Source organism: Bicyclus anynana, chromosome 8, assembly GCF_947172395.1.
Source record: "Bicyclus anynana chromosome 8, ilBicAnyn1.1, whole genome shotgun sequence".
Lineage (NCBI taxonomy): Eukaryota > Metazoa > Arthropoda > Insecta > Lepidoptera > Nymphalidae > Bicyclus > Bicyclus anynana.
The window spans coordinates 7395241-7422799 of record NC_069090.1 but is presented as its reverse complement, the minus strand read 5'-3'; the positions used below and the strand labels follow the sequence as shown (position 1 = coordinate 7422799).

The window sequence follows — 27559 nt, the reverse complement described above, 5'->3', positions numbered from 1 at the left end:
CAGAGCTAGGGTAGAGCAGGGGTAGGAGTAGGGTAAGGAGACCGAGTCCGTTAGTAACATACTATAAATCGGATCAATAGTTCTTGAGAAAATGTAGCATGTAAAAACATACATACAAACTTATGGTCGAATAAAGAACCTTTTTAGATATCAATTAAAAAGCCAGAGTGACATGAAAATTAAAAACAATTCTTTTTTCCACTTATTTTATTTGAAATGGCCACTGCTGTAAAAAATATATAAACAAAATGTTGTATCTACCAATTAACATCTTTTCTTCTTAACGACTAAATTGCGGTTCACTATGAATATTCCAAAAACACAGTTTAATTTCACAGGCAATCGTGAAAAATCGATTTTTTTTTAATAAATTTAAAACGCAATATATAATTAAAAAAGTCAAGGCAAGGAACTCAGTGAGATGTTACTACCCCTAAATATACAAATTCCATAGCTTTAGCAATATGCATATTGATAAATGGACATTTTAGAATAGTGTTAATCCAATTTTTCAGACACTTAAAGCTTTGATATTATAAAAAAAAATATTTATCGAAAATTAATAATAATTGAAAATGATAGCACCTATCTGTGTGCTATTTAAGGCAATTGGAAAGTACATTAAGTAGATATTTTTAACGAACCAATAAAAGTCACATTGTATATTGTCGGCGATGGAACGAATAACGTCATTCAAGTGCGACAGTGACGTCAAGCCTAACGATTCATAAACATTACACAAGCAGTGTTAAATTATAAGTGTCAGATAAAAGAAATGAACATATAGCGCCAGTTGGATCATCCAAGGACCACCCAAGGATTGTTATAAGAATATAACGCTTTGTTTATAGATCCACTCAAGTTTGTTCGTGCGTTCCACCTTTTGATTACACTGATAGCAATAATTTAGCACCGTTATACTATTCTTCTATCTTTAACTCGTGTATGATCCAAGAGTTGTGTACTTGTTTCATAAATAATAGTGACATAGTATCTATAAATGTTGTGGATAATAAACATTTATACAACTCTAGAGGTCATAACATCTCACTATATATATTATAACAAATGGCATCTATTACTTTTGTGCTCATAAATAATATTATCTCAGGCAATTTTAATTATAATAGGCAATACTAAATTTTAAATGAAAAAGCGTTTTTATTTTCATTTTAGAAAAATCAAGGTAATTAATTAATCAACTAATTAAATACCTGTAAGTACCGATTTAAGTCAACTTTTACATCTTTTAACCATTTTAAAAACAAAATATATTTTTGGAATGTTCATAAAACACATATTATGTTTCTTCAAAAACGTAGTTTGACTCTAGAATATATTGGGAAAAAAATATTTGCACGAAAATAGCACACAAACTATGTGTTTGAAATGTTTTTTATTCACAATAATAATTATACATTTAATAAAATTTTCTTTGATTATATTACTATACTAAAAACATTAAAAAACCAAAAAAAATCTTAATTTAATGGTTCGCATAAAAAACTACGTTTTCGAAAAACTATTTTTTTCTTAAACAATCTTTACAATAATTCACAGCTTTGGTCTAAAAAGAGCGCACATTTATAAAATATAAACATTTTTTTCATCTCTCGTCATATAAATATCGTTTTTTTTACATTTAATCACAATTTTGATACGAAAAATTCGAAAAAGAAAACAACTAAAAAATATAACAAACAAAATATGCACGCTCCGTTTCGAAATATCTCTACCATCCCGCGTTTCTAATAATATCTTATAAATTACGGTAAATATATTTTTTAAACTAACAAAATTTTTCGAAAAAAAAACCGCTAGCGTTTTATCTACACGTGTGCGTAAAAAATCCCATAAAATTGTACTCGAATATAACATTTACGGCTTTTTATATCTAAAACGAAAAAAAAATGCACGAAATTCGGAAAAAAAACATACATTAACAGCACCAAAAAAAATCTTTAATCAATTTAAAGTAAAATATCGTTAAGATTCTAAAATGACTAAAACGTAAATAAGTCCAAAACACGATTTTAGTATACGTAACCTCCAAATAGAATGAAAGGTTTGTTAGTAAATAGGTATACTTCAATATAAACGTCCCCATAATAAAAAAAAATAACGATTTTAATTTAATAACATTTTAAAATGTTATTATCATGATTGTTTTACAAAACAATCAGCAAAGAAACGGAGAATTTGTCGGAATATGGCAGACTAGTCTTGAAACTATCGATGTTAATGTTGTAACATAAACTAGCTTTTCATTGAGAATTCCGGATGAGATTAAAAACTCGTCGACAAATACGAATACATGTGAATTCTTAAAATGTGCGTTTTTATTTGCATTGTTTAATTTTATAAATTAACACCAAAATAGTTGAAAATAAACCTTTTAATTCTTTTGGAGTGACGCATAGTAATCGTCGTTTTTACTACGAAATATTTTTTTTTCTATAAAGGCTCGCGCACATTTTACACAATTCGAATAGCAACGCTATTACTATATAGCTTTAGCATTAGTAAAGTAGTCTGAGAGAATGTGGTAAATTTTAAAGGGGTGTTTGAAAAAGGGTAATGATCAGCATTCGCCTCACAATGTAGTCAAAACTATTTTTGTTATTGCTAATGTAAAAATATTCGAAAATTCAATAACATGCGATAGGCGACGAGAGTGTAGGTGATAATCAATTTTTAATTGATCTCATCACCAGCAAAGTGAATTATTTTTACAGGTGAGCTGACTGAATTATATTTATCTTTTTAACCGATATCCAAAAAGGAGGAGGTTCTACGTTCGGTTGTATGTATGTTTTTAAATTTACAAAAATTGCTGTTCTCTATGAAACAAATTATCAAACGATTCATCTATGTTGAGCGCCAGGCGAGTTTAACAACTAAGTTTTTAACATTACCATACTATGAATTGTAGTGTATCAAAGGCGAATGAATCCACCCTATATGCCATTTCAATTTAACACCCCCACCAAATTTACACCCCTCAAGTAATTATTAATTACAATGACTTTATGAAAGCAATCGAATGTTTTTTCTTCATCTATTTAATATAAAATATATGGATTTATGAATCAGATACAAATTCTCTCGTCGCTATACGAGTCCTCGTATTTGCGCCTTGGCCTTATCGTGCAACATATTTTCGAAACTTTGGCAAGAATTTTTATTCTACATAATATCGAAATTAACCGAACACTGATTGTGACAAACAAAAAAAAATTACGACTTACGCTACGCTCTCATTAATAATTGCCAAGTAAATTCGATAAAATATCACTTTCCTAAACATTTTATCTTCCTCCTCCATTGCAGTTCCATCAATATCGACACAGCGGTACACATCTTCGCTTAAATATTGCAGTGATAAATGGAACCTAAATTATTCATTAGCAAAAGAGAAAACTTCCACTATTGGCTGTGTCGAAAATGATGGAGTAGAAAGATTGCGGATATATCGAAATTAATGGTAACTACAAGGTTCCATGTATAAATAGATTTGAGAATATAAAAAAAAAACGAAACTATACTATAAATCAATCTTATAAACGTAACGAAACTGCAAAGGTCTTAACCCACTACATAGGACCGCACACATTGATGTCGTAACCCCGACAAACGTACATTCAAGATAGTGTTAATATAATCCATCGATGAAAAAATATCAGCTTATGACAGCTTTGTAATAAATTCAAAAACATAATTGAATTTATCCTACGTAGTGGTCGAGACGATCATTAAAGCGTCGACCGAATAGGTACATGTGAACTGTCAAAAAGCTTTAACCATAATATCGCTCGATTTGAGTAAAGAATAAAATATGCAGTGACATCAGACAAAACCCCAAAATTGTACATTCTATAAAACTCTTCTTCTAAATCTTTTATAGTATTTCTGTGGTTGTAAATATGTATTTATGTGAATTTTGGATTAAGTTGACAGATAATCTATTTAGCAATAGTTGAGAAAAGTTACGTACAGTAGGCAATGTGGGGAATGGATGTAGAATTCATTCACAAAAAACCATATGGTGCATGACTTATTCAATAAAAAAATATGATAATAAAAATATTTTACTAGGTACCCAGTCAGTAGACGCCCATATTTAAGAAATAATAAATATTTTAAAGGCTTAGGAATAAAATCTGAAAAAAAAAAACTGCAACAAGTGAGTTCAGTCTGTGCAATACAGATATAGACTTTTCTTCTGAACAGCATAAATAAAAATTCATTTCTTATTAAAAGATATATATCTTTTAAAGAGTACTTTAATTTTTGGTGACGAAATATTGCACAGACGTGACGTCTATTTATTTATTTTTTATATCTATTTGTTTAGTAATTAGTAACCAACAACTACACCTTACTTAATTTTAGTGCTCTTTCTTATCGCGAAATTCAAGTACCGGCTATATCACGACTAGGAACTTCATGCAAATAAGTCAAATTTGGACATTCGAATAAACAGATTGTTAATAAGCTTTACGTAAAACATCCAAATTCCAGATTGCGGCAAGATGTATTAGCCATTTTATGCTTTGAAAGTGCGCACCGACTACGTAACGGTGCGGTGTCGCTTAAGTGAGCTTCAACCTTATAATTTAAATGAAACCTGCGAAGCATTTCTCATATGAAATTCAATATCCCAATAATTATGTATATGATACAATGGTATAAAAGAAAATTTAATATTGCACGTATGGTGCAATATAATATGCCAGTACTTGAAACTTCTATTACACTTTTAAAAGGTTTGTATTGTTAGTTACTAATCGCAAATAAATCTGAATTTAGATACTTTTTTTAAAACTAACCATTTAATATAAAATTAAATCAGTATTTGTCAAAGTTATGATTGCCGATATACCAAACAGACGCAATATAATGTTTAAAATACAGATTAAGAAATATTTACAATTTTAAAAATAATCAAACAAAAAAAAATATAGAAATAAATCACCAAGAGATTATCGTCGCTTAGAGAAGTAAGGTTTTAGTAGTTTTTATATTTATATAAAATAATATATTTGTATTTAATAACTTTGGAATGTCTGTCATCACTGTAGGATTCTGGATAAGTCCTGAAAAATAAAAATTAAACAAAAATAAAGTATGGGCTGGAGGGTAGTGGAATATAAATTAAAACCATAACATTAAAAAATAAGTAAACAGTTTAATTTAAGCAAAACCTTAATTTTAGCTCGTAGATCATAAAAACCGCCGGATTACCGGTGCCGGGTCGCTGTAATGAGCTAATACCCTAATAATTTCTAAAATCTTACACTCTATAATACTATAGCTTGGCAAATTCGTACGTAACACTTCCGATAAACCGCGCGGGCCAGGGGCGTGTAGCGATGAATGAAAACCCACGACTGATGCACCTCACTTCCCCGCATGCACGATTTCACACCCACGCAGTCTTTCCCCCCATCGGCTACATATCATGGGAGTGTCATCAACGAACTTGCCTAGCTATACTCGTATATACAATTTGCGTATACCTTTTAATCTAAATAAATCAACATAAATTTCTTTTGTTTCTTTGTTATTGTTTTTCTTTTGTGCAAATATATAAATAAATAAAATGTTATATCTGCGACCAGCGAAAAATATTTTATTTCGTAACCTGACAGTATGAACTTCAAATTTGTCTCATTCTCTCTCACTCTAACACGGTACTATAGATAGATAGAGAGACATAGAGACAAATTGCGGACTTCACATTGCGGAGTTACAGAATAGCGTTATTGGTAACCCCCTGTGGCATACGTCGTTAAGAGAAAAATACGACATCCACCAATAACGGCGAAGTTGGAATATCGCACTCTGTCGTCCCAACACAAAGTAAGATGAGCAATATTTTGCAACGTAAGATAGAACTATATTCTGCGAATCTTAGGCCTATTTCAGTGCTAACATGCGATAAAGTGAAGATAAATAAACAAAATATCGTCCAATGGCGTCGCTGTTTTCCCAGTCCTATCGCGCTTCCCGGAGAATAAAATGGTAACTGCCATTACACGTGTTTTAGTATTATTTTATTTTTGGGATCTATAGGTATCATCTGCTCAATTTTTTTCGTAATTATTATGCATTTAATAACGAAGTTACAAAATATTACAATAGTATTCCAAGATATAGTCACTGGCATAAAGGTATGAGAATAAAATGGTAATATAATATTACCATTCCTACTTCTTAGTACGGTAAACAGCCATACAATAGGGATGATGACAGTTTTTTAAATTGTATATAAATTAAGAGTATGCTAATAGTAAAGCAATTTTGTAAAAGTAACAGGGTATCTGCGATCATTACTTTCGGAGCTCGTCGACGTCGTAGGCAATTAATGATCGTTAGATTTGTATGGGCGTTTAAACAAAATTACTAATATCTTTGTTATTTCTGCGCTTACGTTTATAGTTCATATATTAAAAAATGTCACATTTAATGTAAGGAAGCTAAAACTGTATGAATTTTCATCTAATTACGATAAAAGATTTTTAATAGATTTTGAAATTTTATAATTTTATTTATTTTGCATATATCCAGTCAATCTTTGCTTTTTATGTATAAATGAGTTAATATTGACCTTATTTACCCGAATGTATCATAAAATCAATATATTCAAACCTAGTCATCATCCCAATTGTCTTCCGGTACTCAAAATTTCAGACTTGATTATGATAAAATCAGTTACCATTTTATTCTCGTTCAAAATCTTCCGGTCGGTGCGCGTAATTCATCATCACTTGCACTTACCGTTTTATTTTTAACTGTAGGTTTTTAACCTACAGATAAAAACAGTAAGTGCAGAGTACAATATTGGATTCCGGTTAGACTGTACGGCGAACAAAATGGTAATGGGCATTACAATATGAAATTGAAAATACAGTGACGATTTATTTTCGGTAACATTTGATTTTTTAATTTATGGCTTTTTTATTATATCTAGGCTTTTTTCAATTAAGCTTAATAAAAGCTATAAAAATTAACTTTCATTCAAGCTTTCTCACTTTTATCTAAATCTACTACTTTGTCAATAATCGCCAAAATTCGGTTTTTTATTTTTTCCTGAAAAATTAGCTTTTTGCAATTACAATTTTATCCTCCAGAACGACGCTATCTCTTTCGCACCAAATCAATGAAAGAGATAGCGGTATTTCCGGTTTTGACATTAGTTGAATTTTGTCTTCACGACAAAATATCATTGTTAGCACGTTAGCATGTTAGCACTACTAGTGTTGAAAAAGGCAACCTGTATATATAAAGGCCAAGCGCAAACCTTCCACAGAGCATTAATAGAGACTATGTTCTAATATGATTGTTTGTCACTTCCTATAAAATTACCTCATATCTCTGCAACAGCTGCGGTGCGTTGTAAGGCGCGCCCTCGCTATAGTAGAAAGGCCGTTTCATGTTTTGCCCTGAAACCAAAATAATAAATAAAAATTAATAAAATTATAATAAAACAAACTATCTTGTAAGAAATTAAATATCACATGCCACAAACGGTGAAGGAAAAACATCGCGAGGAAACCTGCGTACCTGAGAATTTTCTTAATTCTCTACGTGTGAGAAGTCTAACATTCCGTATTTGATTAGCTTGGTGGCCTATGGGCTAAACCCTCTTATTCGGAGAGGAGACTCATGCTCAGCAGTGAGCCGAATATGGGTTGGACGATGCAATCTAAGTTGGAAGCGGGCTAACTTGTTAAGAGGAGGATGAAAATCAACACCCCTTTCGGTTTCTACACAACATCGTACCGGAACGCTAAATCGTTCGGCGGTACGTCTTTGTAGGTGGGTTGGTAACTATCCACGGCCGAAGCCTCCCACCAGCCAGACCTGGACCAATTAAGAAAACCTCAATCGGCCCAGCCGGGGATCGAACCCAGGACCGTCAAAATAAAAAAAAAAAGCCTGTAATGCTTACATAGCTGCGTGTGCGCCGCCAGAGCGTTCTGCTTCGCGATCAGCAGCTCCGGGCCCGGTCGCGACAACTGGTCGTAGTAGCCGCCTGGAAACAACAATAATGTTACGGAGAACCCTATTACTACAGACATAGGGTTCATAATCGCTCGCCCATGTCGGGTTGTATACCATTTGAGATAAGAAGTTTTATTGCCTTGTTTACGTCGAATGTCGTGGAATAAACAACACGTGTAGGCGTTCCCAGAATGATCTGGAAGCGTTCTGAGTGGGTATGATATGCGACGGAGAGAACTTCGAAACGAAGTGGAGTGAACATCAAGTGTTACCAGCGATACAAGTGAGCAATAGTGAGCTTGGCTACGATTTTGGACTACGAATTGCCTACGTTTGCAGGTGATATTGGTACTTGAATTAAGGAGTGGAATAAAGTCTCATATGAGTCACCAGGTGTTTAATTCCAAATCCTCGAATCCTAATTCGTAACAATATTATCACCAATATAATTTTTCAAATTGGTTCAGTAGCCTATTCAAAATATACAAACAAACAATGAAATCTTTCCTCTTTTTAAAATACAGTTGTCTCGGCGCCCAATATGAATTCGTCCCGTTTGGCGTCGAGACACTAGGTCCGTGGGGCAGGAGCGCTCAGACTCTCCACAAGGAGATCGGCAAACGCCTCAGAGAGGCAACAGGCGACCCTCGGGCGGGCAGCTTTCTCGCGCAAAGAATTTCTATCGCAATTCAGCGCGGGAATGCTGCCTGCGTGATGGGCACCCTACCAAGGGCGGCAAATTTCGATAATTATTTCTAGGTATTAGTTTTAATTTTAATTTATTTTAATTTTGTAGTTGTAGTTATATTTCCTTATATTTTATTTTTATAATAAGTTTAGCTAATTTAAGTATTATCTTCATTAATAAATACTATTTCCTCTTCATAATATTGGTATAGATTTACTAAGTATTGTTAATTCATTTATTATGGTTGTAGAAAGAATATTGTATGCCTCTGCACTTAATTTGAAATTGTAGCACTCGTGCGGTCTATTGTGCAATTCGCCTCATTGCACAAAAATCACTCGTGCTACAATGGCAGTGAAATTTAGTTTTTCACAAATCTCTCGGGAACCATGGATTTTTCCGGAATGAAAAGTAGCCTATGTGTTAATCCAGAGTAAAATCTATTTCCATTCCAAATTTCAGCTAAATCGGCACAGTAGTTGCGCCGTTAAAGAATAACAATCATCCAAACAAACATCCATGGATGGATCAGCTTCCACCTTCACACAGGAAGTAAAACTATAAGAAAGTGTAATGTCATCAATTGTATATTATAATATTGTATGATTTTTTTTTTAAAAGAACAACTGTTGAGTTTCTTCCCGGTTTCTTCTCAGCAGAACCTACCTTCCGAACCGGTAGTAGAAATTTTACAAATAGTCAACTGACGTATCAAAAGTGCTTGTAAACTGAGCCTACTTGAAACAAACGAATTTTGAATTTTTTGAATTTAGTAGGAGTAGGATTTTATTATCACAGCCACTCGTTCTATTTTTTTATAACGCCAATTTATGAAGTATGTAGAGTTTTTATTACCTGCAACATTGCTAGGTCCATTTGTGGAGTAATATGGGCTGCCCTGGGGCTGCATCACATTTTCACGACCTGAAAATACGCATTTTTTTTATTCAATTACAAGCCCTTGACTAAAAAAAACGGACAAGTGCGAGTCGACTCGCCCAACGAGGGTTCCGTACTTTTTTTTTCGCCGATCATTATAAATAGTTCAGGTATAGAATTGCGCAGTTTTTGCCGAGTTTTTCCCGAAATAGGTATATAGACCCCTGATTTTTATACTTTTGAGAATTTTTCTTGTACTTGTGTGGGCTATAACGCCAAATTTCATAGATCAACGGGAAGTCTTTTTTTAGATCTGATTCCCTTAAATGTGTCGAAATATGTGTTTTTTACCTTTATTTATGTAAAACTTGCACAGAGAGCCGTGATAGCCCAGTGGATATGACCTCTGCCTCCAATTCCGGCACCTCCAACTTTTCAGCTTTGTGTATTTTAAGAAATTAAACATCACGTGTTTCAAACGGTGAAAGAAAACACCGTAAGGAACCTTAATTTTCGTAATTATCTGCGTGTGTGAAGTCTGCCGATCCACATTGGGCCAGCTTGGTGGACTATTGGCCTAACCCCTCTCATTCTGAGTGGAGACTCGAGCTCAGCAGTGAGCCGAATATGGGTTGGTACATCCATGTAAACTTGGAAGTTTGATTTTTTCACAACTGCATGGGACCATAGACTGGAGTGTACGGCTTAAATTTCAAGTAGATTCCTGAATTCCACACATTGCTGAAAAGGGTACAGAAAGAAGAACAGCCAACAAAGTGAACTTATGTAGGGAACCCTAATTAATAACAATGGCTCAATAAATTGACACGCGTGGATCCACCATATAGAATAAAAAGAATGTAGAAGAACAAGCTGATGATGAAGAAGAAGAACAAGCTCATGATGGAAAAGAATTTCGCAGAAAGAAAGCAGATGAAAGAAGCAGTTCGTATACAGAAGAGATACTAACTGCTATGCGACTCTGGCTCCTCCTGCTTCACTTGGTGCTGGATTTGCTCCATTAGTCTCTGTTGCTCCATTGCCCTCCTCTGGCTCTCGTACAGAGAGCCCGCGTCTGGAAATTATACATATATCTTATATATATACTTAATATTATAAAGAAGAAGAGTATGTTTGTTTGTTTGATTGAAATCGCACTAATCTTTGTTATATTTTTGTATATGTTAGCCACACTCAATGAGAGACATAGGCTTACTATAAAGGACTTTTGAAGAAAATGTGTTTGTTAAAATTCGCTAGTGTTATAATACCAGTATTACATGAAGGTAAAGTTTCTAAGGTTTTTGAAAATTCTTTTACGAACTAAAAGTCACGTTATTTGTGATAGTTATCCTACTTCCTACTAATATTATAAACGCGAAATTTGTACGAATGTATGTTTTGATGTTTGTTACTCTTTGACGCTGCAACTACTGAACCGACTTGACTGAAATTAAAAACGGAGATAGATAATACACAGGATTAACACATAGGCTACCTGTTATCACGAAAACATCCATGGCTATTTGCGGTAAAATGAATTACACGCGGACGAAGTCGCGGGCGTCCGCTAGTAAGCCGTGTTTTATACCCGTATTCCTAAGGAAACGGGAACTACGTCAAACGGCAAAGCATATGCTAGTATAAAATTACAGCATACAGTTACGGTGCAAATAAAAATTGTAATGTAAAAAGCTAGAATAAATAAAATATACACGAGTGCTATATAAAAAAAAATACAACTCAGAATATTATTATAATTATTAAATACACGCGCCGTATATTTATTCAAACTACGTAAATTTACAAAAAAGGTATTATTTATTCATAAATTTATGTTTTCCTTGTTATATTTAAACACGTTTTTGCATTGTCAGATATTATTATGTTGAAAATTTTTAACTGGACACTCAAGAGTCGTCGGCTCAAATGAAATCGCAGCCAAGTTAGTAGGACTTTCACATCAAGGGTTCTGTCAACTGTACACAACCGTAAACAATATTAGGTATTTAAATAATATATTGTAGGAAATAGTAGTCTGAGACGGATATGACGTCAGGTGGCGCGACCTGTTTACGAAAAGAGTGGGGAGTTAGAGAGGGGTATCGATCAGTTGGCGGAAACGACTGGCGATCTAAGGCACTTGTCATGGAAAGTGACTTGACTGGAAAAGGGGAGTGTTTATTAACTGTCAAAGGCGCCTTTAAACCTACACACGACGTTTAGAAGTGCATGACTCCACTCAATGTCATTCTCTGCCATTCTAGGGTCTTATTTTGGTTACAGTTAATTTTTTTTAATTAAGTTGGCCTGACAAATATTGTGATTCATAACCGTTCTTACTTTTGTAATCCACTTCTGAGTTTCCTAAAAATATTCTTAAGTAAGACAATGAGGTCCAGGGTCCGAATCCCGGATCAGGCCAACATAAAAAATACGTTATTGGGATTATTGTTATAAGAAAAATCTTAATAGTAGCCTAGAGTTGAGAAGTTGGCGGTGTTGGTACACCCCCGTGCTTCGGAGAGCACATCTGCCGTCGCATCAGACTATGAGAGTTAGGAAAAAGGGAATGCACCTGTGCTTGCGCCACACACTTGTGCACTATCATATCTCCTGCATACATGGTTAACCTTACCATGAGATCGACCGCCGTGGCCGAGAAAAAAAAAGAAGAAACGAATTCATAAACCCGGGATCGATTTCTCTTTCTAAAAAGGATTTTAAAAAGAGCATCATTGGAAACATACTCCGATTCCGCTGAAGACTTGGTGTAATAATATTTAATTCTACCAATCAATATGTAAATTAGTGAAAAGGTTTTTCTATTAAGGGGATGGAACTCTAAAATGAATCACCATAAACAAGTGTCTTTGTAATTTACTTCTTCAATATTAATTCATGTTTAGTATACTGACTCAAAATACATTTACTAGTTTAGTAACTTTAGATTTACATATTCAGAATTTACTTCTCTGCTGAGTGTTCTGTTCTAATTTAAAAGAATTAAGCAAATATAATAATATTCATATAGAAAATTTTGTTAGTATATCATGTTCAAAAATGTACATTTTTTTAATTTTATTTTTATGATAACATTAATTACAGTTGATTTTTTAAATTATGGTATTTTATATTTTTAGTAAGATGCAGTCAAATTCAAATTCGTTACATCTGTATTGTTTTTGTTCGTCCATGTCATCCGCCATATTTAATTCACTATGACGTCATATAATATCGTGGTTCAGGAATTCCACACAAAGTCGTAGGCGTCTGCTACTAAATTATAAAAAGAAAAGATTTGTTTCAATAGGCTTTGAAACTATTGGGCCGATTTGAAAAATCCTTCCATATTATCAGGAACAGGGATAAACATAGGCTGTATTTTATCTCCATATTCCCACGGGAACGGGAATTATGCATTTGAAACTGCAGGTTCTGCTAGTGAATAATAAACAAAATATATATAGGTGGAAAATTTCGTCACTCACCAATCTGCTCTTTACTCCGTTCATAAAGAAACTTCTCTTCCTCATTGCCAAAATCTATCTCCTGCTTTATGTGATTCTCATTAAAAAAATTCTGATTCTCTGTAATTCTGTGTTGCTCTTGCAAAATCTGTAAGTTGTGCTGCTGATTTCTCAATATTTCTACACTGTCTTGATAGGAAGACGGATAGCTGTATGGCTCGGGCCTATTTTGGTAGTCTTTTTCATTGAAAGTATAGACATCTGGTTTTTGGTAGCCATTTTCTATAATCTGTTTTGGGTAGTCCATCTTGTCGTAACCGTTATGGGGGGTGCACTTTCTCTCCAGAGCATATTTCTCCGCCCCTTTGTTGTACTCTTCTTCATCGTTCGTCTGCGGTATGTATTCCTCTGTGGTCTTCGAGAAGTCTTTGGGCATTTCGTATTTCTTGACGTCACTGTACTGCTGCGCGTAAGAATCATTATAGGATTTCTCAGATTCGCTGTAGCTGTTCTGTTGGTCATCCTCGTCCAGCTGTACGGGGTCGGTCTGCATTATCGCGTCCTGTTTCCTCGGCTTCTGTATTGTCTGGACTTGGTTGTGCGGAGTGCTGTGCGGAGTTGTATGCGGAGTGTTGTGCGGAGTGGTATGCGGAGTGTTGTGTGGAGTGTTGTGAATGTGTGGCGAAGTGCTGGCTTTCTGTATTGTCTGTATTTGGTTGTGCGGCGACGTGTTCGGTGCTATAGCGTTCGCTATAGAGCTCAGGGTGTGCAGTCGGTAGGCCAACTGGAAAAGATAAATCTTTTCTATATAAATGCTTTAAGCTAGTAATATTAGTTTCATAGGTTGTAATTTCTAGATCCACTGAACCGATTTTGAAAATTCATTTACCAATAGATTGGGCAAAATATACAGAAATTATGTGGCTTATTTCTGTACATTTTGCCGGTTATAGTAATTGTTATTCTTATTTTATTGACAAAAAATACATATATTTTACTAAAAAAATTGTATATTTAATAACTAGTTTGGCACATTTTTAAACGTACTCATACTGTAAACAAACTCAGCATTAAAGGCTTTTTATTTATTATTTTATATAAAACTAGCCGACGCCCGCGACTTCGTCCGCGTGAAACTACGTCCCTAGCCTACCCCCTACCTCTACCCTACTCCTACCTACCCCTACCCTACTTTTCTGGTTGATTTTTTACACCTTGTGTCCGAAAAACCCAAATATCTTTCGGAACACTATTTTTTTTCCAAAAAAAAATTTAGCCTATGTTACTTGCGGATAATGTAGCTTTAGAATGGTGAAAGAATTTTTAAAATCTGTCCAGTAGTTTTTGAGCCTATTCATTACAATCAATCAAACAAACAAACAAACAAACAAACAAACATACAAACAAACAAAATTTTCCTCTTTATAATATTTTATATAAAATTATCCCATGGCTCGCATTCTAGACCGGGCTAGGGCGCCTAGTATTAATTAACTTATTCAAACTTACATGATTGTCTTGCTGCTCCGACGTTAGGACCTCTGTGGGTGTCAATGGCAAAGGCAACGGTGTCTGGCTCAAATTTGACCACTTTTCTGTTTTACAGCTGAAATTATAACATACTATATTGAGATAATAACTAACAACAAATAAATTAAACATGTGACAATGTGCACATTGAAGAAGAAATAACATTAAAGGATCTGTCTAATTTAGCTAACATTTATTTAGTTGACTGTGTTTTGAATGAAATTAAGTAAGTACTAAATATCTTCAAAGGAAGAATAACAGAATAGGCCGGGATCCGTGGAGCATTTTCACAATTGATTACTATTTTAAGTTAAGTTGTACAACTATTAATTAAGCAACAGTAAAAAAAACATCTGGTTAGTAACAACTTTTGTTGATGTTATTAGAAGTTGTTACTAACCAACTGTTTTCTTTACTGTTACTTAATTAATAGTGATACAACTGAACAGCCACAGTGTCCTACAAATTGTGTGGTATACTTACCTGCCGACGCTTAAAAATTTTGTTACCCGGTAACCCAATTAGCTACCAGAATCAAGAATTTTCGTAAATAAAAAAGTTGAGCGTCTCATCAAGTTGAAGCTACTCACGGAAAATTAACTTGATAGTTGATAGTAATCAATTGTAAAAATGCTCCACGGATCCCGGACAATATAAAAACCAAATTTTTGAAATACGAGTACTTTCTGTATGGACCATCTATGACGATTTTTATAATAGTTAGGTTATCTGCTAGCTAGAGTTAAAAAAAATAATACCTTATAGATAGATCGTCTTTTTTGCTCTCCTTGTATTTGACTGTGCGGCTCTTCCTGATTACCATCACTGTGCCATCGGGGTTCAGTTTAGGGAGATTCTGTGATGGGATCGCGTCCTTTGACAGAGTCTTCCATTGACCTGGTAACAATTTAAGGTTATTGAACAAAAAGTATTTATACCTACAACATATTGATCTAATAATGAAATTAATTTAAAGCATGAACTCACAGACTTATGTTTAACTAGATACTGGATTATTATTTCCCGCGGTGCAATTTCACATTGGTTCGTATTCTAGTTGTTTAATAAATGATATTAATAATGCTAAAAAAAGGCGATAAATGCTAGTTACTATTGGAAATTGTTTACTTTTGCATATCACTACATGATTCTTATAAAATATATACCAATATTATAAAGCTGAAAAGTTAGTTTCTTTGTTTGTTTGCTTGAACGCGCAAATTTCAGAAACTACTGGTCCGATTTGAAAAATTCTTCCAATGTTAGATAGCCCATTTATCGAGAAGGCTATAGGTTATATATTATTCCCGTATTCCTATGGGAACGGGAACCACGCGGATGAAACCGCGCGGCGTCAGATGGTCGTGGGATATAAAGGCCACTGCCAAGCAACGGTTTACAAAAAGAACAAGTAAAAAATTAACACCAATAACATAATTAATATTCAAGAAAAAAAAAACGGTGTCTAGCTAAATATAAATCTGTGTAAATAAATATATAAAAGTAAAACCATGTGGATGACGCTGCCGCGTCATGGAAAACAACGAGTTGAAAATATGAACATTTGATTCTTAATTAAATCTTCTTAATTAATATATCAACCTGCGTCTATGCGTTACAGTGTACCGCCTATAGAATATATAAAGCAATATTTATTTATTAAACGGTTATATTTTGGTGATACCTACATTTAAAACAAAGAATTAATAAATTACTCGACTGCGTGAAAAATTGATAATTTTGATAATATTGGAACTGGGAAAACAAGCTTTATCAGTTGTAGATTCTTCGGAATCCAGTTCTAGGGAATAAATTTTAATGATATACTTATACCCATAATCGGATCACCGTTAAGCACGAGTCTCCTCTCAGGATGAGAGGGGTTAAGCTAATAGCCCTCCACTCTGGCCCAATGCTGATTGGCAGACTTTACACACGTAGAAAAATAAGAAAACTCTAAGATATGCAAGTTTCCTCACGATATACCTTCACCGTTTAAGACACGTAAAATTTAATTGCACTTAACTAAAAATTCGGAGGTGCATGCCCCGGACCGTATTCGAACCTACGCCCTCCGATTCATAGGTAGAGGTCATATGCTCCACTAAAATATTTATCCGTTAAAAATTACCACTAATGATTTTTAACTTCATTACTTTACTTTTTGTTACTATATTAAGAAGATATAGATTTACCCCGTTTTTCTTTCTAAAAACGCATCCTGGTGACCCTGCTAGAGTTTGGCTAATGAAAGTAAAGACTGAAAACGCTCGCCACATTAAGAAAATATCGGAGTAAATTCTCAAAATTATAGTGCAAATATTGGAATAATGTATTCACAAACAAAAAAATAATTTAAACACAAAATGAAATGAAATAAACACAATATAAAAACGCACGTTTTTTTAATTCGTTTAAAAGATTTTTTAAATTTGGCGGGCGATTTCAATGTCTACTTTCATTAGCCAAACTCTACAGCCCCTATATGAGGTCTACAGCAAATACAGAGGTCTACAGAATGAAAAAGGGGTGGTAACATAATATATAATTAACCCTTGAACATAATTCAGTCCGTAGCCTGTTATGTGTCAAATATCCAAAGTTTATCTGTTTCCTGTTTATCAAGCGTGAATCAATTTTATGTTTAACATAAACAATTACAAATGTAACAGGGTTTTCCCAATATGAAATTGAACGCAGAGCAAGTAATTTTCCTCTGACCATGTCATGATCTCTGTAACGTTCTTTTCCCTGTTTTTTTTTTTGGTATATTTTTATCATGAATTGTATATTTGGTGTATAAGACCTCAACAGCGGACTTGGCCAAACGCAAAATGGTAGTTTCTAAATAATTACAAGTTGATTATGATGTACTTATAACTTATACTACGAGTATATATAGTTTTTATTCTTTACAAGTTAGCCCTTAACTGCAATGTAGAAACCGAAAGAAGTGTGTGTGGATTTCATCCTACTCCTATGAGTGATAATGCAATCTAAGATGAAAGCGGGCTAACTTGTTAAGAGGAGGATGAATATCCACACCCCTTTCGGCTTCTACACGACATCGTACCGGAACTCTAAATCGCTTGGCGGTACGTCTTTGTCGGTCGTGTGGTAACTAGCCACGGCCGAAGCCTCCCAGCAGCCCGATCTGGACCAATTAAGGAAAACCCAATCGGCCCAGCCGGGGATCGAACCCAGGACCTTCGTCTCGTAATCAACCGCGCATACCACTGCGCCACACTGGAGGCCGTCAAAAACTATACTAACTATAATATACAGGGTGTCCCGTAAATAGTGCGACATATTCTACAGGGTGATAGCTGACATCAAGGCCTACTAAAATAACGTAAGTATATAAGTATAAAGTATAATTTATGACTATTAGTACGATAAAAAAAATACTGATTCAAGTTTCTGCAAATCTGAACAAAGAACATAGTTATGTAATCTTGTGTTTATTATTTATTTTAAAATCACAATCATCATCATATTATTTGATAATCTTTGACTTTGCAATGATCAATATCAGATGTTAATGATAATGATAATGACCGTGACTGACGAGTGCTGACTGACGAATCGCTTTAAGCTCAGACCAATTACTGAATTATAGAACCTGTCTCGGTAGACGTTACTTTTCGATCAAAGTATATGTGATCAACGATCTAATGAGATTCTAAAAACTGTCTATATAATATCGATGTTTCATAGTTGCAATCGTGTCCGTCGGTTAAAGATTTTTGTATAAATATATTTTTGTGTAGTTGAATACTCTAAAAAACGGACAAAAACCAATAGTCTATTATAAGATAAGCCTCAGTAGCTCAACGGTAAGAGCGGTCAGACTCATCACTGAGGAGTGTTGATTCGATCCCCGCCCCGTTGGTCTATTGTCGTACCCACTCCTAACAGTCTTCCCCGACTAATTGGAGGGGAATGGAAATATTAGTCATATTAAAAAAAAGATATGGCAAATATTCTTTTAAGAAGATTAAAAAAAAGATATATACCAAATCTACGCTTGTTATCCACAGAAAATGAAAGATTATTTTGTTCTTGAATTTGGGTGCGATACTGGTCCATCTATAATTGGTCTGAGGCTTTAACAGTGGAATTCATAGACGTCGTAGGGGCACCCCCAGGAGATCATTCAACCACCGAGTGTCAAATTCTCAAACAAATACAGGTTAAATTCGACACTCTGCAGCTCCTGGGGTGCCCCTACAACGTCTATGAATTCTAGTGTAAGAGTGACATAAGACTGTATTTTATCACCGTACTATCACGGGAAGGAAGTACGCGATGAAACCGCGGGGCGTCTGCTAGAATAGAACTATAGACAAAAGTTTTGTTTAGCTTAACATTGGACTATCACACGGAAAATTTGAACTTTGAAGATATTGGTAGATCATATTCCGGATAAAAAGTGTTACTTCGCGAGAAAACAGATTTTTTTAATTTTATTTATTAAATAACATTAAATTATTGTTTTTCTGTAAAGTCGTCTTTATGCTTTTTGTGTAATTCATTGAAGTTTGTAATATATTGCGGTAAAAGTTTCAATTTGGATTTGTCCCCAGACAACCCTTTGGGAAAGTGTAGTTTTTCGAAGAGAAGGGAAGAGTTGCCATGAAGTTAAATGATGATTTACCGTTCCTAATTCCAATGAAGTACCAGTAAGTATGACCGTAGGACCGATCCTAATTCCAATTAAGTTCCAGTAAGTATGGTAAGAAATGAGGATATCTGTAGAACCACGTCACATAGCTCTAGTCGCGAAGTTGAAGTGGCAATAGGCAGGGCACATAGTACAAAGAGCCGATGGACGTTAGAGCTCAAGGTGCCGGATTGGCGGCCCCGCACCGGAAAGCGCAGTGTTGGTCGACCCCCCACTAGGTGGACCGAGGACATCAAGCGGGTTGCAGGGAGCCGCTGGATGCTGGCGGCCCGTGATGTTTGGATGTCTAAAGAGGCCTATGTCCAGCAGTGGACGTCCATCGGCTGTTAATGATGATGATGAAGTATTGTATCTACGATAGTTGCCTACCGTACTTACGTACGTATGGTAGTTTAATGGGCCAGCTTTTATGAAATTAGGATTCATATTTCTTTCGTTCTAAGAATAAATGGGACCACTTTGAGTGATGTTATTTATCTTGTCAGCGCATCAATGTAAGTAATTGCTGTAAGCTATAAACTATCACACTGATCGTTCGTAAGTTTGATAATATTATAGAGGTCAGTTTTTATCACGGAAAAAATATTTTTACGCGGAATAACAGAAATTTGGTGGCGACAATTTAGTTTTCCTGTTTGTGTAAGTAATTGTTGTAAGCTCTCTAATAGAACCAAAGCGTGGTTTTTTTATTCTATGACAAATTAGCCCTTGACAGCTATCACACCTGATGTCAAGTGACGACGCAGTTAACGATGTAAGCGAGCTTTCAGAAGCTCAGAATACAGTAAACTCCAGAAGGTGTGATCGCGCATAGAAATTACACCAAAGAAGAGTTATTACAACGGCTTGTAATTACTCTTTTTTGGTGTAATTTCACGAACAAGCGATTACTCTCTCTTTGTATGAGATGTGAGCCGTGCTATACAGGTACAATTTTTGGACACAATGCGTGCTTTATAATGACGGCTAAACGTAGGTTCTCGTATTTCAGTATTCTGAGCTTACAAGTACCAGATTATTCAACCCATACCTCTGACCAGCGGCGTGCACAAGGTTTCTAACAAGAGTATGCACTCTACATTTGAATAGTAGAAAATGGAATATGCCGCCTCCAATACAGGTTCCTCGGAGTAAGCAGTGCACTTTTGCATCTACGCTGTGCACGCTGCCTTTGATGGTTTCTGGGCGGCATCGTACCGGAACGTTTAAGCCCCGTATTCTGACGGAAACGGGAACAAGGATACTACTCTACGGCTACTAGGTAAATAAGCTGAATTTCACAGCTGGAGACCTGTACGTGCTCCCGCAGAAGCATACTCGTACGTAAGTTGCCCCGTACCGGACAAGTTTCCTTATTACAGACAGCCCGTATTTGTCACCCGTACAACTATGAAATCAGAGTAAGGTAATTCGCATAACGCCATTACTTCATTTCGTAAAATAATAACAACAATCGTTGAATTCAAGCCGCCATTCAACTTTTATTATTAAGGCCGGATTGTATGACTATATTAGTCACATGCAAAAATCATTATTAGCTCTCTGACAGTAACATCCGATCATTTGCAAATTAATTTTTTATTTTTGTTTCGTAACACAAAATGTCGGTCTATTAAGGAATGTGTTTCTTTTTTGCTCCGAGAATATAATAAAAATGGTGATTCAGTCCGGAAACGCGGGTGTATCTCGAACTATAACCGCCTCTTCACACTGTCGTTTCTCCGGCGTAAGCATTTGCCGAATTTACGTAAAGACGTGTATAGCTTGGCAACTTCGTTCGTAACAAGCCCGATGTTGCACGCCGCCGGGGGACGTGTAGCGATGGATGAAAAACCCACGACTGATCACGTCACTTCTCCGCACGCACGATTTGATTTCACAGCCGCGCAGTCTTTCCCCCTGTCGCCCGCATATCATGGGAGTGTTATCAAACGAACTTGCCAGACTATAGTAGTAGAGCACATTGAGTTACACATGTAATGTGTACTAGAGAAGACACCACTCATCACTATTGTTGCGTTCAAATGCGGCTATATCGCCGCACTTAATACATTCTAGTTAGCTTAGTATGTTGAGCGATAGGCGTTTTGGAAACCAGAAAATAATACATACTAATATTATAACTGCAAAGGCAAATCTGTCAAGTCTGTCAGACCTTTTCACGGCTAAACCACTAAATAGATTTGGATGGGATGAAATTGATGAGATGAGATATAAAAATGCGTCATTGACGGAAAAATGTATGGTTTCTAAAAAACGAACGCAGTCGCTGACGTCCGCTACTATAGATAGTTTAAGTAGGCTTTACCTCTTTTATTGAAAAACCATATTCAATCAGATTGCGATGGTTTTGGCTTGAAACAGCTTCTCTAGTACGTAGTACATACAATTCAATGGTAGAGCAGACGCTGCAGAAATTCGACGTTAGCGCAACGGCTAGCAGGAGTGCTGGTAGACATTTTAAATTTTTAGGTAGGTGTAAAGGCAAAAGTCAACTTTTCAGTTATGTGCATTTTAAGAAATGGTGAAGGAAGACATCATGAGGAAATCTGAGAATTTACTTAATTCTCTTGTGTGTGTGAAGTCTGCCAACCTGCATTGGGCCAGTGTGGTAGACTATTAGCCTAACCTCTCGCATTGTGAGAGGAAACTCATGCTCAATGGTGAGCCGAGTCATTGTCAATAATGAAGATTTGAGGCAGGTTAAAATCTTGTGCTGCACCTATTTTTCTTTTGTATAGTACATAAAAAGAAAAAGAAAAAGACATTACAACATTTTAAATCTTACAGTTGGAAGATATACATAATATAAATAGAGAAAAGAAAGTATAGATAAGATAATACAGAACATTATCACTTATGTAATGCGAGATTTGTCAAAATCCAAACTTAATGTTTATATAGAAATCTTAGTGTTATATTGTATACTGAATCTGATTAGATAATATGAAACATTTTGTTAGCTACTAAACATAATCTTATCCTGCCCTTTTTTGACATAAATAAACAGAATGACCATTGAGTAGCAAAACTTCTCTGAAGATTAAATAAGTCATAAGCAACATAACATTGTTATACATTTCTAGTAGCATAATTAATGATTTTAAACGGAATTTGTGGTAGTTCGACAACAGCGACAACCCCACTAAAAAATTAACTAATTTGTTTGTTTGTTTGTTAAACTTTCACACGTAACAGTCCAGGATTTGATGAGCATTTCTACAATTGATCAACTTTAATGAGACGCTGCGTGGTACGTTATCTTGTTCCTACGCTCAGAAGTCTTTATTACCTAGTCAACCTGTTAGCTACCAGAATTACTTAAGAATTTTCATAGATAAAAATTTTGAGTGTCTCATCAAGATGTAGCTAATCACGAAAAATTTACTTGACCGTAATCAATTGTAAAAATGCTCTCCGGATCCTGGACCAAAATACTATGCTGATTTAAAAATTCATCCTTGGATTGCAACAAAAAGTTGCTGTGAAATGCAAATTTCAAAATGTCAAGGGTAGAAATAATCTACCCTCATCTTTTTTTTGTAGCAACTTTTCAATATCTAAATATGTATATAACAAAGGTGACTGACTGACATAGTGATCTATCAACGCACAGCCCAAACCACTGGATGGATCTGGCTGAAATTTGGCATGTCGGTAAATGATACGTAGGCATCCGTTAAGAAAGGATTTTGATCAATTCTTCAAAAGTTTATGTCAATTTTAAACAGATTGGGCTGAGACTTTGCATGCATAAAGCTACTACGACGTAGGCATCCCCTAAGAAAGGATTTTGATAAATTCCACCCCTAAGGGGATAAAATAGGGGATGAAAGTTTGTATAGAAAGTTTTTTTGTAGAGTTATAATTTTTAAAATTTGTTTATAAGTCATGAAAAAAAAATTTGAAACATGTCATTCAAGAATTTTTAAAATTCAACCCCTAAAGTGATGAAATAGGGGTGGAAATCAATGTAAACTTTCAGTTTACATTGATTTCCACGCGGACGAAGTCGCCAGCATCCCCTAGTTGGCAATATAAAACCTCATTGTTTAATTTTGGTATGGCACAGCAGCTTTTTGTGACACATCTAGTTAATAAACATAGGCATTATCTATGCTACCCAATGTCACACAAAACTGCAAACAAGAAAGTCCTGCACAATGCAAGTCGAAACATGTCTCGTCTGTTGTTGTGGTGAGTGTTGAGTCAACTACTGTTTCAAGGTCTCATGCATCAACAGCAAATATGTACTTTACAAGGTTGACCGGGTAGGCCATGCCCATCCTAGAATGGACCTGTGCCTACCCTTGGATTCTGGGCTACTGATACACAATTCTATTATGATACTAGATTTGATAATAGATTTGATACTACATTTGATACTATATTTGATGTCCAGGGCCAGACCTACCCTATAAAATAATCCTAGGTATGCCAATGATCAACAGCAATTGACTAAGAAAGCTAAGAGTCTTACAGATATCATATCAGAATATCCTTATTTGGATCTGTATCTATGGATATACTTTTTAATTAATTAAATAGAAAAAATCTGCAACATCATACATATAACCCATTATATGTATGATGATGCAGATTAACTCGACACCTGGCTAACAAACACAACCATACAAATACAGTACAAACATCATTTGAGCCAGGTGTCAAGTTAATCGGCAAGAGCTGTACTACCGATAACTATAATAATATGATTTGTTCATTCTAATAACAAAGCTATTTATGCTGTAAGACATTTTAAACATAATAGTTACTTAAATTCCTCTTTTAAAAAGACAATTAAAACAGGGGAATTTCTGTATAATATTATTTCTGTATTCTATTACAATACACACACTTAATAAATATTATTACTTATGTAATTTATAATACATAACTGTTAGAAATGTGTCATTTTTATAATTTACTATTACCAGATGTTTTATCCTGTGCATGACTAAACAAAGATCATTCTGTGTAAACCGGGCACCAGTAGACCTTTAACCTTTGTAATCTGGCAACAAGTTAATCACTAAAAAACCTTGTATCAAAAGAAATGAAATTGTTTTTACAATAATTATTCAATCAAATTTCCTTATGATTTTACATGTTTGTAGGTTCAATAGAAATTTTAAATTATGTTAATTAGCCTAGTTTACAAAATTTTGCTTTAAAAAAAATACAATTAAATATGTTAATCTACCTTCCTAAAACCTAAAAATGTTAACAGTTTTTTTTATCATGTCACATTTTTTTCCTGCAGTCGAATTTTCTTTTTAACTACCTAACATGATGATAACAGTTTATTGTTTATTTGTTTGTTTCAAACAAAAATTAACTTGTTTCGGATTGATTGAAAATGTGGAGCGATAGATAGGGTAAAAAAAAATTTGTTATAGCTGATTGTTTTTGTTATATATCTGTGGACAGTTTATAATTAAAAAAAAAGGGAAGACCCATTGTAAATTCTTCAAAAAGTACATATCTTCATCATTTTGGAATTTTTTGTGCCAATCAATATAAAAACTTGGATACCTCATGTGTTTTGTTAAAGCTGTAGATCTTACTCCAGTAGTCATCAGGGGAAAATGGTTTCCTTCAATTTGGTTTAACAATTTAATGTTGATTATGAAAAAAAATTGTGAAGGCGCATTGCAAAAGCTGTATATATATGCCCAAATATCTATACAATTATGAAAATTTTTAAGTTTGTAACACTTTATCTGTTTATGAAACATCTGTTTGGAAGTCATTCAAAATGGTTGTGGATTTTTTTTTGGGAAATGAAAAAAAAAATTTTTTACTGATTTATTGGAAAATTCAAAAATGATGGGAGTAGACATGTCATTAAAGATTCATTTTCTACACCAACTTTATTTTTAGATCCACAACATTTCTATATGAAAGCGATATTGAGAGCTTAGACCCACAAAATTTTTATACAAAAGCCAATTTGGGAGCTTAGACCCACAACAATTCTATATGAAAGCATGATTAGGAGCTTAGACCTACAGTATTCCTATACGAAAGCAGGATTGGGAGCATAGACCTACAACATTTCTATATGAAAACGAGATTAGGAGACCCTCAACATTGACTGCCTCTTTGGTTACCTTTACATGTAGCAACAGATTGTGAGATCCTGGGACAGGATATAAAATACTAAGTTTCTTTCTTCTAAGAATCAAGTTAATGATTAAACCACTGCATTGAGATTGCAAGGCTTTGGATGAATATCTACAGGCAAAAAGTTGGTCTAATAATTTTAATAACCCATTATAGGACTGGCCCACCCTCCCTATCGGAGAAGATATGGATGGATGGAGCTTAGACTCATTATTCTGCACCAACGCAGGTTGGCAGGCTCTGAACATAGAACATGTCTGAAGGGTATATATCCATGTAATTACAGGCACATGAGACTTAACACAGTCATCCTCAGGTTGAGCGTCAAAGGGCAGCCAATCGGAAGAAGTATTTCTAAAAATTGGTTTTAGAGTAAGTGTTACAATGGATTACACACCATTGCCTTTCTTAGTTCATACTATCTTCTATCTAAATTTATGCATCATCCTCATCATTGGCGGCTGATGGGTATCTACTGCTGAAAATAGAGCTTCAGTTTCAAGGACTTCCTAGCAACTTATGCCTAGCTTCATGTAATTGTAAAGCCTGCCATCCAACAATGGAGCAGTGTGGTGGGTTTACACTCCATATCCTCTCTCCTATAACAAGGGTGATCTGGCCAATTAGTGACCCTTATTATAATCTGATAATGAATAAAGTAAATCGCTGAAACTACTAAATTTCTTATGGTTTTCACAAGTAGATTAAGTTTTAATTAGAGTAACATGTATGCTTTACTTATAATTTTGTATTGATTTTATGGAATTTGGTATAAAAACAAAGAAACAGACAAAGCTGAGGGCACAGCTATGATACTAATGGCATTTTATAGAATAATAGAATTTGGACTCATTTGTATAATACCCATTAGCATAATGCTAATTTAATAAATATGTTGACAATAGTCAGTCAAAGTAATTTTACATTTATTTTTACTAGAAATAATTTTAAAGTTATTTATTTACAGATGGAATCCTAAAACATCCTCTTTGACAGCTGTACTTGGTGTTTATAAACAATTCATCTTGTTTCATTTGTTTACATGAACAAGTGTTACGATTTTAGAGGAAAATCAAGTTTTTTTTTGCTTCTTGTGCATAATTTAACCAGCAACACACATACAGGAAAAGTTAACTTGAACAATGATGAAACTTTTGCATATTTTTTCCCAACAAAAACGCGCAATTTGACGAAAATTTATTCGACAAATAAAAAATAGGTCTTCTGAATGTCAAACGTACAAGATATAAAGGGCATTGCCGAAGTTTTTTATGCGATTATATGCAAAATCCGGTCTCTCATATATTTCCGGCGCTGTTTTCCCTGACGCAAAAAATCGCGTAACGTCAACCATGACTCATCAGAGAGTGAAAACTTATGATAAATTCTAAAGTATACTACCCAGACATGGAAAATCCCGAATACCTTTATTCTTACCCATTGTTGTGGCATTGTAATCCGCTTGGGTGAAGTGAAGGCTACACACTTTAGAGTATTTTGTGTACGGTTTCCCGCGTTTCAGAATACTATTCCACTTATCAGCCATTGGTACGTCGCGAGGGAAACGATGGAACTTTACGTTTTTAGTCTTGCCGGCTAGCGAAGTGCATTGTGGTACAGTACAATAATAACCCATCTTTTTAGTCAAATTCGCATCCACCTTTGTTTTGATCACTCACGGCAACCGCGAAGTTATCTCTAAACACAACACTGTTACATAGGACTGTGAAATTATTTGCAGAGATCGCTATCACGTTTGCAAAAATTAGAATCATCACACCGCAGCCTTGAAATATTTGACATGTATTCGCCTTTTTTCCCTTCCCCACTTCACACTTTTTCAGAAAAATGGCCACTCGAGCAACAAAACAAAGACAAAGTAGAATTTAATACACGCAGATTAAAAATATTCTAATAGGCATTTAAGGGAGTAGACAGAGAAAGTCGACGGAATATTTCTGTTTACGCCTCGACTTAGTGCTATTGACAGAGCAGCTGGCTAATTTTTTGCGCAAAGGCTGTCCATCTTTTCATGATCCTTTGTATCTTTCCTTTCTTTCTTTGTTTGTTTCTTGTACCGACTCGTAAATCTATGGTTTGTTTACACTTTTGACATTTTGTGTATTGTTCTGGAATATGATTTTTAAAGCGATAATACATAAAGATTTTAATCGA

General features: G+C 34.7%; 1 protein-coding gene across 2 annotated transcripts; it reads right to left on the bottom strand.

The window, feature by feature from the left end:
- Window positions 1-189: 189 nt before the first annotated feature.
- On the bottom strand, window positions 190-27481 carry LOC112047731 (GATA zinc finger domain-containing protein 10). Of its 2 annotated transcripts, none has more exons than XM_024084945.2 (9): window positions 26810-27481; window positions 15333-15471; window positions 14554-14650; window positions 13066-13828; window positions 10545-10649; window positions 9551-9619; window positions 7955-8038; window positions 7369-7445; window positions 190-5096 (listed from the first exon to the last, which is right to left on the bottom strand). In XM_024084945.2, exons 1-9 carry the CDS (start codon window positions 27018-27020, stop codon window positions 5073-5075), a joined length of 1569 nt encoding a protein of 522 aa, XP_023940713.1. In that variant the 5' UTR covers window positions 27021-27481; the 3' UTR covers window positions 190-5072. The 2 variants fall into 2 exon arrangements, with proteins under 2 accessions (XP_023940713.1, XP_023940714.1); XM_024084946.2 differs by having other exon boundaries at window positions 26822-27443.
- Between the last annotated feature and the right edge of the window lie 78 nt (window positions 27482-27559).

Coding starts and splice junctions, on each gene's coding strand:
- LOC112047731 (XM_024084945.2), bottom strand. CDS start 27,020: ATGGGTTATTATTGTACTGTACCACAATGCACTTCGCTAGCCGGCAAG. Junction 15,472..26,809: donor AACAATGGGTAAGAATAAAG/GTATTCGGGATT, acceptor AATTGTTACCAG/GTCAATGGAAGACTCTGTCA. Junction 13,829..14,553: donor CGGAGCAGCAAGACAATCAT/GTAAGTTTGAAT, acceptor TATCTTTTCCAG/TTGGCCTACCGACTGCACAC.